Source organism: Primulina tabacum, chromosome 1 (genome assembly GCF_025594145.1).
Source record: "Primulina tabacum isolate GXHZ01 chromosome 1, ASM2559414v2, whole genome shotgun sequence".
In the NCBI taxonomy this organism is placed as follows: Eukaryota; Viridiplantae; Streptophyta; class Magnoliopsida; order Lamiales; family Gesneriaceae; genus Primulina; species Primulina tabacum.
In genome coordinates this window covers 14,209,737-14,221,991 of record NC_134550.1, presented here as the reverse complement: position 1 = coordinate 14,221,991, position 12,255 = coordinate 14,209,737, and the positions used below count along the sequence as shown (strand labels likewise).

Below are 12,255 nucleotides of genomic sequence, written 5' to 3'. Positions count from 1 at the left end.
TGAGATACACCGAAGACAACAAAACAGAGGACCCCGCACATATGCGCGGAGCTTGGGCGCGCATATGCGCGCGAGAAGAAGCCCAACACAGAAGGACCCGCGCATATGGGCGAGTTTAGGGCGCGCATATGTGCACGACGCGATTTTCATATTCCTTCGGTTTCATCGTGGGCTTTAAAAAGGGAAGAAAAGAAAATAAAAAAAAGACAGCTGACGTAACAAGAGAGAAGAGAGAAAAAGTGAGAGCAAAGGGAGGACGGAACGCGAAGAATGGAGACAGAAGACGCTGAGTCCGGATACGGAGACGCACTTTCATCTCTCGTCAACACGTTTCTAATTCGATTCCTTACTTTTACGTTTTTAATGATTACAAACAGGTTTTGTATTGATTTAGATTTGAGTATGAAATAATTTTATTTTCTAGAGATTGACGTAGTAGTGGTCAAACCTATGTTATTGACGTTTTGGATTTTCATTGAATTAATTCATCGTGTTTATTTGTAATTTCTTGTCTTTAATGCTTTTGGATTACTGGCCATAATTCGTTTGATCAAATAATTAAGATCTAACACTCGAGAGAGGGGATTGAAATTAGGACAGGAGAAATCACATCGTCAGATGTTTATAACGTGCAAAAGACGTATAACTCTGGTGAATCCATAAAAAGAACCTTGTTTGTATATATTATGTGTTACGTGATTTTGAATAGATATATTAAAAGCAGTAATAGATAATACAGTTCTATTTATCACTTGAAAAATGGAATAGGAAAATTGCGAGTTCTTGGTCAGTAAACATGATGCAATTTAATAATATGTTAGTCAATTTTAATTTGGCATAGGGGAGACCAGACGAAATCATATCTCTAGATTGATATACTCACTGAATTTCAACTGCGTACTAAGAATTACTAGGATTCGTTATTTGCTTCGAATTGATTATAAACTATCTCTTTGATTTTTCTAAATAAAGTTGAACTATGTCAATTATGGTACATAATATACAGTTTTAAATAATTACTCCTCGTGGGATCGATATCTGTACTCATACCAGTACTATAACTTGACACCGTACACTTGCGGTAGTGAAAATACGCAACAAATTTTTTGCGCCGTTACCGGGGAGTTTATTATTTAATTTCATATTAATATTGTCACTAAGTAGTCTTGACTTTAATTAGACTTTATTTTATTTATTTATTGTGTTAATTTATAATCTTTTCTGTTTTGCAGTGCATGCGAAAATATAAAAATCCCGACTTGCTAATTTTTTATCCAGAAATCGAAAGAACTGCCAGGAGATTAAGGAAAGCAAGAAGAGAGGAAATTAAAGCAATGGATGAGAAAAGAGATAATCAGAGTGAACTCTCGAGAGAGGTGCCAATCCGAGAACATTTCCGCCCAGTCATCAACGCTCACTATTCTGGAATAGCTCGCGGAACCATTGCTGCTAATAACTTCGAGCTAAAGCCCGCACTCATCAACATGGTTCAACAGAACCAGTTTGGAGGAGCAGCCACTGCAGATCCCCATCTTCACCTCAGAACTTTTCTGGAGATCATGGACACGGTAAAAATTAACGGTGTTTCCGACGAAATTGTTCGGTTGCGTCTGTTTCCGTTTTCTCTCAGGGATCAAGCAAGGAGTTGGCTCCAATCTCTACCTCTAGGGGAGTATTACTACGTGGGCAGATTTGGTTACGAAGTTTCTATCAAAGTATTTTCCTCCCGCCAAGTCTGCTCAGCTGAAAATAGATATCAGCAATTTCAAGCAGAGGGAACTCGAGGTGTTATATGAGGCTTGGGAGCAATACAAAGAATTACTCAGGAAGTGTCTGAATCATGGATATGCAGATTGGGTGCAGATTGAGTTATTTTACAATGGTTCAGATGGGCCAACTAGAGGGAACGTGGATGCTGCCGCCGGAGGTACTATTTTCTCCAAAACACCTGATGAGGCTTATGAATTGCTTGAACATATGACCATTAACAGTTACCAGTGGCCAAGTGAGAGATCTGGATCAAGGAAACCTGCTGGAGTGTATGCCGTAGACCCGATCACATCACTTACTGCACAGGTCTTGGCATTGACCACACAGATTGCAGCGATGAACAAGGCAGGCCAATCTACGTCTGATGTAGCACTGGTGACTGCTGAAGAAGAGCCTATTGTGGAGGAAACTCAGTACATCAACAACAATCGTGGCTATGGAGGATATCGAGGTAACCCTACCCCTAATACTTATCATCCAAGTTTAAGGAATCATGAGAATTTCTCTTATGAAAACAACAAGAACATGTTGAATCCTCCACCGGGATTCAATAAACAGAATGGTGAAGGAAAGCTGTCTTTTGAGGATCTCATTGGGACGTTTGTGGCTGAGTCTGGGAAAAGAATGGCAAGAACTGAGTCTCGTCTTGATAGCATGGAGACACACATGGGGAATATGGGTGCCACGATGAAGTCCTTGGAAACACCGATTGGGCAATTAGCCAATGCTTTGAAAGATCAGAATAGAGGACAGTTCCCAAGCAATACGGAGGTGAATCCTAGGGAGTAATGCAAAGCTGTCACACTGAGGAGTGGCAAAGAAATTGGAATCTCAGAGCCTACTGAAGAAAATGTAGAAATCCTTGTTGAGAAAGATGATGGGAAGGGCGTAAGTGTTGGTCAAGAGAAAGTAGAGGAACCCAAGACAGTGCTTGAACAGCAGCCTTTACCGAAGGTGAAACTTCCATATCCACAGAGGTTCAAGAAGAAAGGGTTAGATGTTCAGTTTGCGAAGTTCCTAGAAATCTTCAAGAAAATACACATTAACATCCCATTTGCCGATGCATTGGAGCAAATGCCCAATTACGCTAAGTTCATCAAGGATGTGATGTCCAAGAAGAGGAAATTTCAAGAATTTGAAACCATGAAGCTAACCGAAGAGCGCAGTGCCATACTCCAAAGGAAACTACCACAAAAGCTCAAAGATCCAGGGAGTTTTACTATTCCTTGTGTTATTTGTGGTTCTAGAGTAAATAGGGCTTTATGTGATTTAGGTGCCAGTATTAATTTAATGTCTTTTTCTATTTACAGGACCTTGGAGCTTGGCGAGGTAAAGCCTAGCAATATTACTTTGCAACTGGCAGACAGATCACTTACATATCCACGAGGGATAGTAGAGGATGTGCTGGTAAAGGTAGACAAATTAATATTTCCTGCTGATTTTGTCATTTTAGATATGGAGGAAGAACATGAGACGCCACTTATCTTTGGAAGGCCATTCTTGGCCACCGGAAAAGCCTTGATTGATGTTCACAAAGGCGAGATCACACTGAGAGTAGGTGGAGAGGAAGTTGTGTTCAACATCTACAACATCATCAGATGACCAAATGAGGTAGGTACTTGTAATAGTATTGATATCACTGATTCATGTGTATCTCATGTTAGTGCAGGTAGGATGACGAAAGACTCCTTGGAGAGATGCTTATTGGAATCAGCATCTACAGTGGATGAAGAGGACTGGGACGTGAGAGAGGAGTTGCTTGCTCTCAGTATGCTGCCTAAAGAAAAGGTTGATGCCTAGCATGAAGAGATACTTAAAGATGCGAGTAAAGAAGTACCAAAAGCATCTCCTGAATTGAAGGAATTACCGAGTCACTTGTGCTATGCATTCTTAGACGAGAGTTCGTCCTATCCGGTAATTATATCTTCTACTCTTACTATTGATGAGAAAGATAGGTTGTTGAGAGTGTTGCGAGAATTTAAATCTGCTTTGGGATGAACAATTTCTGATATAAAGGGGATTAGCCCTACTGTTTGTATGCATAAAATCTTGATGCAGGAATCCTATTCCCCGTATGTTGATCATCGGATGAGGCTTAATCCAGCCATGAAAGAAGTGGTGAGAGCTGAGGTATTAAAATTGTTAAATGCTGGTGTTATTTATGCTATATCTGACAGTTCTTGGGTTTCACCAGTGCAAGTAGTGCTTAAGAAGGGGGGGTATGACTGTGGTGAGGAATGAATTAATTTCAAATCGTCCAGTGACTGGTTGATGAGTGAGCATAGATTACAGGAAATTGAATGATGCAACTAGGAAAGATCACTTGCCCCTCCCCTTTATTGACCAGATGCTTGATAGGGTAGGTGGTTATCATTATTATTGCTTTCTAGATAGTTATTCAGGTTACAATCAAATTGACATAGCACCGGAGGATCAAGAGAAGACTACCTTCACTTGCCCCTACGGTACATTCGATTTCAGGAGAATGCCATTTGGACTTTGCAAAGCACCTGCTACGTTTCAGAGGTGTATGATGGCCATATTTTCTGACATGGTGGAAGAGATCATGGAATTTTTCATGGATGATATATCTGTCTTTGGTTCATCATTTGATCATTGTTTGCAAAATCTGACACTTGTTTTGTAGAGATTTCAAGCGAAAAATTTAGTTTTGATTTGGGAAAAATGTCACTTCATGGTTCAGGAAGGTATTGTGCTTGGGCACAAGATTTCGGCTAGAGGAATGGGAGTGGATAGAGCCAAAGTTGTGGCGATTGAAAATCTCCCACCGTCGAAGAATGTGAAAGAGATCAGAAGTTTCTTTGGACATGCCGGGTTTTATCGTCGCTATATTAAAAATTTCTCTAAAATCAATAGACCTTTGTGTAATTTGTTAGAGAAATATTCTATATTTATTTTTGACGATGATTGTTTGCAGGCATTTAACAGGATCAAGACAGCACTGATTTTTGCACCCATCATGATAGTGCCTGAATGGAAGGAGCCCTTCGAGCTCATGTGCGATGCTAGCAACTATGCTGTGGGAGCAGTATTGGGACAAAGGCGAGATAAGATGTTCAAGGCTATCTACTATGTCAGTCGCACATTTAATGCAGCCCAACAGAATTACACTCACTGAGAAAGAAATACTAGCAGTGGTGTTTGCATTCGACAAATTCGGAACATATCTCATTGGCACCAAGGTAACTGTTTTCACTGACCATGCAGCTCTTCGTTACTTGTTTGCCAAAAAGGATGCAAAGCCCGGGTTGACACGATGGATACTCCTACTTCAAGAATTTGACTTTGAAGTCAAAGACAAGAAAGGCTGTGAGAAGCAAGTTGCAGATCACTTGTCACGCCTAGAGCTGGAAGAAAGAGTTGAATGCGGAGCTATCAATAAGTCGTTCCCAGACGAACAACTTTTCAAGGTAAATGTTACACATCCATGGTTTGCAAATATAGCTAACTTTCTTGCTGCAGGTTAATTACCACCAGATTTAACTCATGAACAAAAGAAGAAATTCCTTCATGATGCCAAGTTTTATCTGTGGGACGATCCCTTCATGTTCAAGAGATGCGCTGACCAGATAATTAGACAATGTGTAGCAGAGGAAGAAGCAGGTACGATTCTAGAGCAATGTCATTCCTCACCTTACGGTGGACACTTTGGAGCATCTAGAACAGCAGCTAAGTTTGTCCACAGGAACATCTTCACAAGATATGGAACCCTTAGAGCCATAATCAGCGATGAAGGTACACATTTCTGTAACAAAATTTTTAACTCACTGTTGGTTAAGTATGATGTGAAGCACAGGGTGACACTGGAATATCACCCTCAAGCTAATGGGCAAGCAGAAATATCCAACCGGGAGATCAAGCAGATCTTAGGAAAAACAGTGAAGACAAACCGGAAGGATTGGGCGATTAAGCTAGATGATGCTTTATGGGCGTACATGACTGTATACAAGACACCTATCGGAATGTCGCCTTATAGGTTGGTCTTTGGGAAAGCTTGTCATCTACCTTTGGAACTGGAGCACAGGGCCTTTTGGGCTGTGAAAAAGCTGAATTTTGATATGGGGGCAGCTGGCGAGCAATGACTGTTGCAGTTGAACGAGATGGAGGAATTCAGGAACGATGCATACGAGAATGCAAAGATATACAAAGAGAAGACCAAGAGATGGCACGACAAACAGATTCTTCGACGAGACTTCGAACCAGGACAACAAGTGTTATTGTTCAATTCTCGACCGAGGTTGTTTCCTGGTAAGTTAAAATCACAATGGTCTGGACCATTCACAGTGAAAACAGTGTATCCACATGGGGCAATTGAGCTGAAATGCAACAACGGTCAGACATTTAAAGTAAATGGTCAAAGGGTCAAGCATTACTTTGGAAGTGAAGTGAGACACATGGACAACATCCCCCTTGGTGAACCAAAGTAGAAAGAAAAAAGTCAGGCTGATGACTATAAACCAAGCATTGTGTGAGAGGCAACCCACAATTATCTTTAACATTCGTTTTTATTTTATTTTATTTTAATCCCTTATTTGTTAATTTTAATTTCCTCTATTCAAGTATTGATTTGAAGTGTTTAATTTTTACACGTATTTTAAAAAAAATTTGATGGATAGTGTGCTTCGCGCATATGCGCGATTTATTTTCGCGCACATGCGCGAAGCCCAGCTCGGAAGGCAGAGACCTTGGCGCATATGCGCCACTTGGGGCATGCATATATGACAAGATGGATACACTTGGAAGGCAGAAGGACCCGCGCATATGAGCCAAACAGAGGCGCGCATATGCGCGCTATGTTATTGCGGATAAAACTTGTACCCGAGACTTCTGCGCATATGCGCGCGACCTGATTTAAAAAAAATGCAAACCATTGTTCAGAAATTCACACAGCAGCCTCCACTCCTCAGAAAACCAGTGACCGCCGCCTTCTTCGAAACCTGAACGCCAAAGCTCCGACCATAGCCAAGATTCCGACCACACTCCGATTTTCATTCGCTCTCTGGTGCAAGTAAGGGGTTTTCTCCAAATTTTTTTCAATCCTTCCTAATAGTTAGAATTTGTGTTCGATCTATTTGGGGAACTTATGATATTGTGAATTGGGTACTTCAAATTGTTTTAAAGTAATTTGTGACTAGGTTTGTACGTTGTGTTGCTAATCGGATTAGTTGGTGTGGTGAGATTATATTTGCTCTGAAGCAAGTTTGGGATCTGATTATCTCCTCGGTTGGTTGAATATAATGTGTGGGTGTGGGCATTGCATTATTGTATTACATGGCGCCAAAAAGAAATCGAAAAAGGGTGCCTCTTCCTCCTCAAGTTTTGATTCTCATAGGTTTTGGAATGAAGAGGCCCAACAAGTATATGAGAGCTCTATGACGAGATCCATAATCCCGAAACGTGGATTTAATATGTCAATTCCACGTGGTGTTATTGTGGAGGAACAAGAACGCCGAGGATGGGTTGAATTTGCTCAACACCCTTTGGATTCCGTTATCTCGGTTGTGCGAGAATTCTATGCAGACCTCGGGATTCGTCATGACGAGTCTAAAGTCTTGGTGCGAGGTAAATTGGTGTTGTTTGAATCTCGAATGATCAATATGATATATCATATGCCCAGCCTCGACCATGATGAGTACAGTGAATTTATCGAAGAGGGGGTTGATTATACAGATGTCATCCGGACCATATGTCAAGCCGGCGCTGCCTGGAAAATGAGCTCGAGCGGTTCTATTTCTTTAAAGAAATCTTTGATGGGCCCTAATGCAAGTGCTTGGACATCCTTTGTATTAGCTCGGATTCTCCCGTCCTCGCACTATTATGATGTGACCAGTGACAAAGCTGCACTGGTCTTTGCTATTCTGATGGGAAAATCTGTTGATTTGGGGAAAATCATCTATGGATCGATTATGAGAGCCGGCGCAGGGTTAGCCATGGTTGCTCTTCCATGTCCTCATATTGTTACCGAGCTATGCCGACAGGCCGACGTATCATGGGCCCCTGATGAACCAGTGCTAAAGACGAAGGCCCCCATTGTTGCCTTCTTTGGATCCGCCTCCTATATTCCCCATGAGTGTCTGGCCGAAGAGGAGATTCCACAGCTTCCGCCACCACCACCACCTGCAGCAGCCAGACAAAACAGGGGAGACAGATTTCGGCGACTAGAGACCAAGATGCAGGACCAGATGAGGTTACTGGTTGAGCAGCGCCAGGTGCTAGATTCGCTTCAGTTCCGCACCGACAATTTCATGGGATATATGATGGACTTCACTTCCGTGCTTGCTCAGCGGTTTCCACCTATAGGTCCAGATGATCCAATGTTTCCCCAGCCACCTATATGGCCACCCCAGTACCCGGGACCTTCTTCACAGGCCCCACCCTAGCACATGGATGAGGATGACGATGATGGTGACGGCGAGCACTGACGCTCGTCACGAGAGGTATGGTTGTTCCATTCTTTCCTGTTTATACATTGAGGACAATGCATACTGTAAGTTTGGGAGGGTCAATTTTCTTGCATATTGAGTGTTTGAGTTATTAATTCATTGTTAGTTAAATTCTTTGTTAGTTATTTTCTGCACAGCAGCTAAAATTTTCGTAAAAAAACAAAAAACAAAAAAAATCGTTTATTTATTTATTTCATGCTAGAATTGTTCGGCAGAGTCATGGATACGTCATTGTGTGGCCAATGATGAAAATGAAATCGTGGTTTTAATGCATATATGTATTCATGATAACTTGGGAGTCACAAATATCTTTGCACGGTCATGTTTGTTGATACTGTCAATACTTAGAGACAATTTAAATACTTGTGATGCTAAATAGACAATAGATATCTGAATTTTAGTATTACTCACATGACATTACCTGACATCTTTGCAAACACAGAAATGACCTAGGCAATCTTTCTATGTCTTTGAACCTGTTTTCATTGTTATTATCGTTCGTTAGCCCATTGAGCCGTGAGTAGATTGAGATTGTGTGGCCAATGATGAAAATGAAATCGTGGTTTTAATCCATATATGTATTCATGATAACTTGGGAGTCAAAAATATCTTTGCACGGTCATGTTTGTTGATACTGTCAATACTTAGAGACGATTTACATATATGTGATGCTAAATAGACAATAGAGATATGAATTTTAGTATTTCTCACATGACATTACCTGACATCTTTGCAAACACAGAAATGACCTAGGCAATCTTTCTCAATGTCTTTGGACCTGTTTTCATTGTTATTATCGTTGTTAGCCCTTTGAGCCTTGAGTAGATTGAGATGCTTGATTTTTTTCTTTGTGCACCTATCTCATATATCTGTTTTATTGAATACATGTGATTGGTTTGTACGAGTTGACTAATGGATTGACGGAAATCTAGAACTTGCTTAAACACTTTTTGAGGCGAAATACGGATAATATATGACATAGGAATGATTTAGGCAATCTTTGGAATCGTTTGAGCCTTTGGGCCTACCAAATCAACATAAAATATCCCTAGTGTCCCATTTTGAGCCTGCTAAAAATCAAGTGGTGTGTGTCGATGACATACAATTAGCTCCCACTTGTATCTATTCTACATCCCACAACAACTACCTAATGAAGCTTATACGCTTAGTGTCCTACCTAAATTTTGAGAGAAATAAGTTCATTGGTGTTGTAATGATTCAAATACTCCTTGAAAAGAAAAAGAAAAATTGGATGTGCAAAAAGGAGTTCAAAAATAGACAAAAAGAAGAAAAACAATCAAAGAAAGGAATAAAAAAGTGATGAAAAGGAAAAATATGGGAAATAGAGGATATGATTGGGAAGAAAACAATAAAGTAATGGTGAATAAAATGAAATTGGAGATGATGAAAATTCGATTAGTTCTCTCAAATTTTGATTTTCATACCTTCTATTGTAGCCAAGAACCATAGCCTAACATTACAAGCTTACAAGACATATTAACCTTGTCACATTTATCCAATATACTATTGGAGAAAAGTTGTTCAAGTCAAGCCTATGGATACCTGAAAGACATTGTTAGTAAGTATGGACTTTAATCATTTTCCCGTAAGCATCTCTTTGTGTGACATCAACTTTTGGTACACGTATGTTGAATACTTAATGAGCCAAATAATCACCACTAAAGTCCTTTGGGATCTGTGCAAGTAAATCTGTATGTTAATGAAATGTGGGTTAAACTGAACTCAAGATCTCTTGAGTTTATAAAGCTAGTAAGTGTTGTGAATCTATTTGAGCAGTTGATTGAGTAAATGAGCATTGACATAGCACACACGCACGTGACTCTTGAGTAATCGTGAATTACATGAAATAGATGAGTCGGAGGCCAATATCACTTTTTGCATATCCATGATTTTAGTTGAGCGTTAATTCTTCCGTGAAGCTTATTTTTATTGTTATTTTTGCTCGGGACTAGAAAAAGTTCAAGTTTGGGGGGATTTGATAAGTGCAAATTGTGCATTTAAATTATCTTTATAATCCATATAGATTGTTAGTTTTCTTGGGCGGAATTATGCATTTTTGTAATTTGGTGTGATTGCGGGAATCTAGGTAAGGCTACTACATGGGCGTGAAAAGGAGTGAAAATAACGCTTAGAAGAAATTTGTGCGCATGCCCCAGCTCGGAAGCAGCGAGACCCGCGCACATGCGCGAGTCAGAGGTGCGCATATGCGCGCGAGATACACCGAAGACAACAAAACAGAGGACCCCACGCATATGCGCGGAGCTTGGGTGCACATATGCGCGCGAGAAGAAGCCCAACACAGAAGGACCCACGCATATGCATGAGTTTAGTGCGCGCATATGCGCGCGACGCAATTTCAAAATTCCTTAGGTTTCGTCGTGGGCTTCAAAAAGGGAAGAAAAGAAAATAAGAAAAAGACCGCCGACATGATTATAAACTATCTCTTTGAATTTTCTAAATAAAGTTGAACTATGTCAATTATGGTACTTAATATACAGTTTTAAATAATTACTCATCATGTGATCGATATCTGTACTCATACTAGTACTAAAACTTTACACCGTACACTTGCGGTAGTGAAAATACGCAACAACAATTACAAAGCCAAATCCATTCTCAAGAAATCACATGTCAGGCCGGTCGAATTCGGACGTTATCAAGGCGAAATGGTGGTCTCAAATCCGACCACCCAAACATCATCGAGTATTTTTGTTTTATCTCTCAGCTCAATTATCATAATGAAACAATTCAGCATGAGTTCTAAATATACGACAATGATCTACAAATCATCTTCAAATGTTGAAATCTGAATCAAAATCTAAAAAGCTGATAAATCACGATGAATTTTCATGTCCAGAAACACGGAAGCTGCTGGACATGAGTAATGCTGATATTTTGAGAATATCTCTGTCTTTTAAACTCGAAATTGAGCGGTTCTTGATTATGAGGAAAGTTAAGAAAAAAATGCTACAACTTTAATGTTTATCACTTTGTCCAGATATCAACTAATCAAGAGTTATAATCACTGGGTCAGACCACATACATTCGACCATTTTGCTCATCCAATCAGTTAGATTCATTCAACCATTTAGCTCATGCAACCGTATTCGAACATTTCATGTTCACAGTCTTGATTTTGATGTTCACAAAACTTTTTAGTTTGTTTCTAATGATTTTACCTAAGTGCGTAGAAACTGGATCTGATCAGGATTTGAACTAATCAGTTATCGAGCCAAAATCGAAGCAATCGAGACGCAAACTGAAAGCGCCAACTGGTCGCCCAAACTGAACCAGTTCAACTGAAATATCAAAAGACCAGTTTAACTGATTGTCCAGCTGAAGACCTTCAGAAGCCCGGCCAGCTGATGAAGAGCTCAACTGATGAAGAGTCCAACTAACCAGTACAACTGAAGCAGCGAAATCAGTTCAGCTGACGAGCCAACTAGCTGAACTGATTTCACCGAACCAGTTCAAGATCAGTTCAACTGACCAGTTCAGAACATCAGTTAGGAATCAATCAGTTTGCAGAACATGAAAATCTTATTCAATAGAATCCAGCTGTGCGCACTGAGGAAAAGCTTTTGTTCAGTCAAAAGACAATAATAGACGTTGCACCAGTGCTTAAATCCAAAATTTTCCAGAATGGCTGTCGGAAAGTACAAGACAAATATCGAGGAAGGGATTCAAAATGCAACAGATACAATAATTGAGTCTCACTTTACGATCAAGCTTTGCGCCTATGAATAGAAGATTAAGCTCCGTGAAGACTAGAACAAGAAGTGTGTGAAGTTCTAAAGTGAAATAGGGCATGCCAACTGCTTAGTATAGAAACAAAATTATCAGTTTGTGAGAACACCTTCGTGTTGTATTCATAGTTCAGTTCTCACACACGCACACACACACAATCACTCACATATATAAAGAGTTGAGCTTAATGACTAGCTAAGTGAGTCTTGCACAAAGACGTAAAACTTGTGTTTGTAGTCTTTGACACATAGAT

At 40.1% G+C, this 12,255-nt stretch overlaps 3 protein-coding genes across 3 annotated transcripts; all 3 read left to right on the top strand.

The window, feature by feature from the left end:
* Positions 1–270: 270 nt before the first annotated feature.
* On the top strand, positions 271–3,372 carry LOC142505433 (uncharacterized). The gene is made up of 4 exons (XM_075618419.1): positions 271–321; positions 1,233–1,568; positions 1,669–2,541; positions 2,608–3,372. The coding sequence occupies exons 1-4, from the start codon at positions 271–273 to the stop codon at positions 3,370–3,372; spliced, it is 2,025 nt and encodes a 674-aa protein (XP_075474534.1).
* A 72-nt stretch (positions 3,373–3,444) lies between these two features.
* On the top strand, positions 3,445–5,873 carry LOC142505423 (uncharacterized). The gene is made up of 7 exons (XM_075618411.1): positions 3,445–3,558; positions 3,829–4,000; positions 4,161–4,363; positions 4,475–4,570; positions 4,709–4,819; positions 4,887–5,253; positions 5,380–5,873. The coding sequence occupies exons 1-7, from the start codon at positions 3,445–3,447 to the stop codon at positions 5,871–5,873; spliced, it is 1,557 nt and encodes a 518-aa protein (XP_075474526.1).
* An 18-nt stretch (positions 5,874–5,891) lies between these two features.
* On the top strand, positions 5,892–6,218 carry LOC142505417 (uncharacterized). Its single transcript, XM_075618398.1, has one exon. It carries the CDS (start codon positions 5,892–5,894, stop codon positions 6,216–6,218), a length of 327 nt encoding a protein of 108 aa, XP_075474513.1.
* The last annotated feature ends 6,037 nt before the right edge of the window (positions 6,219–12,255 follow it).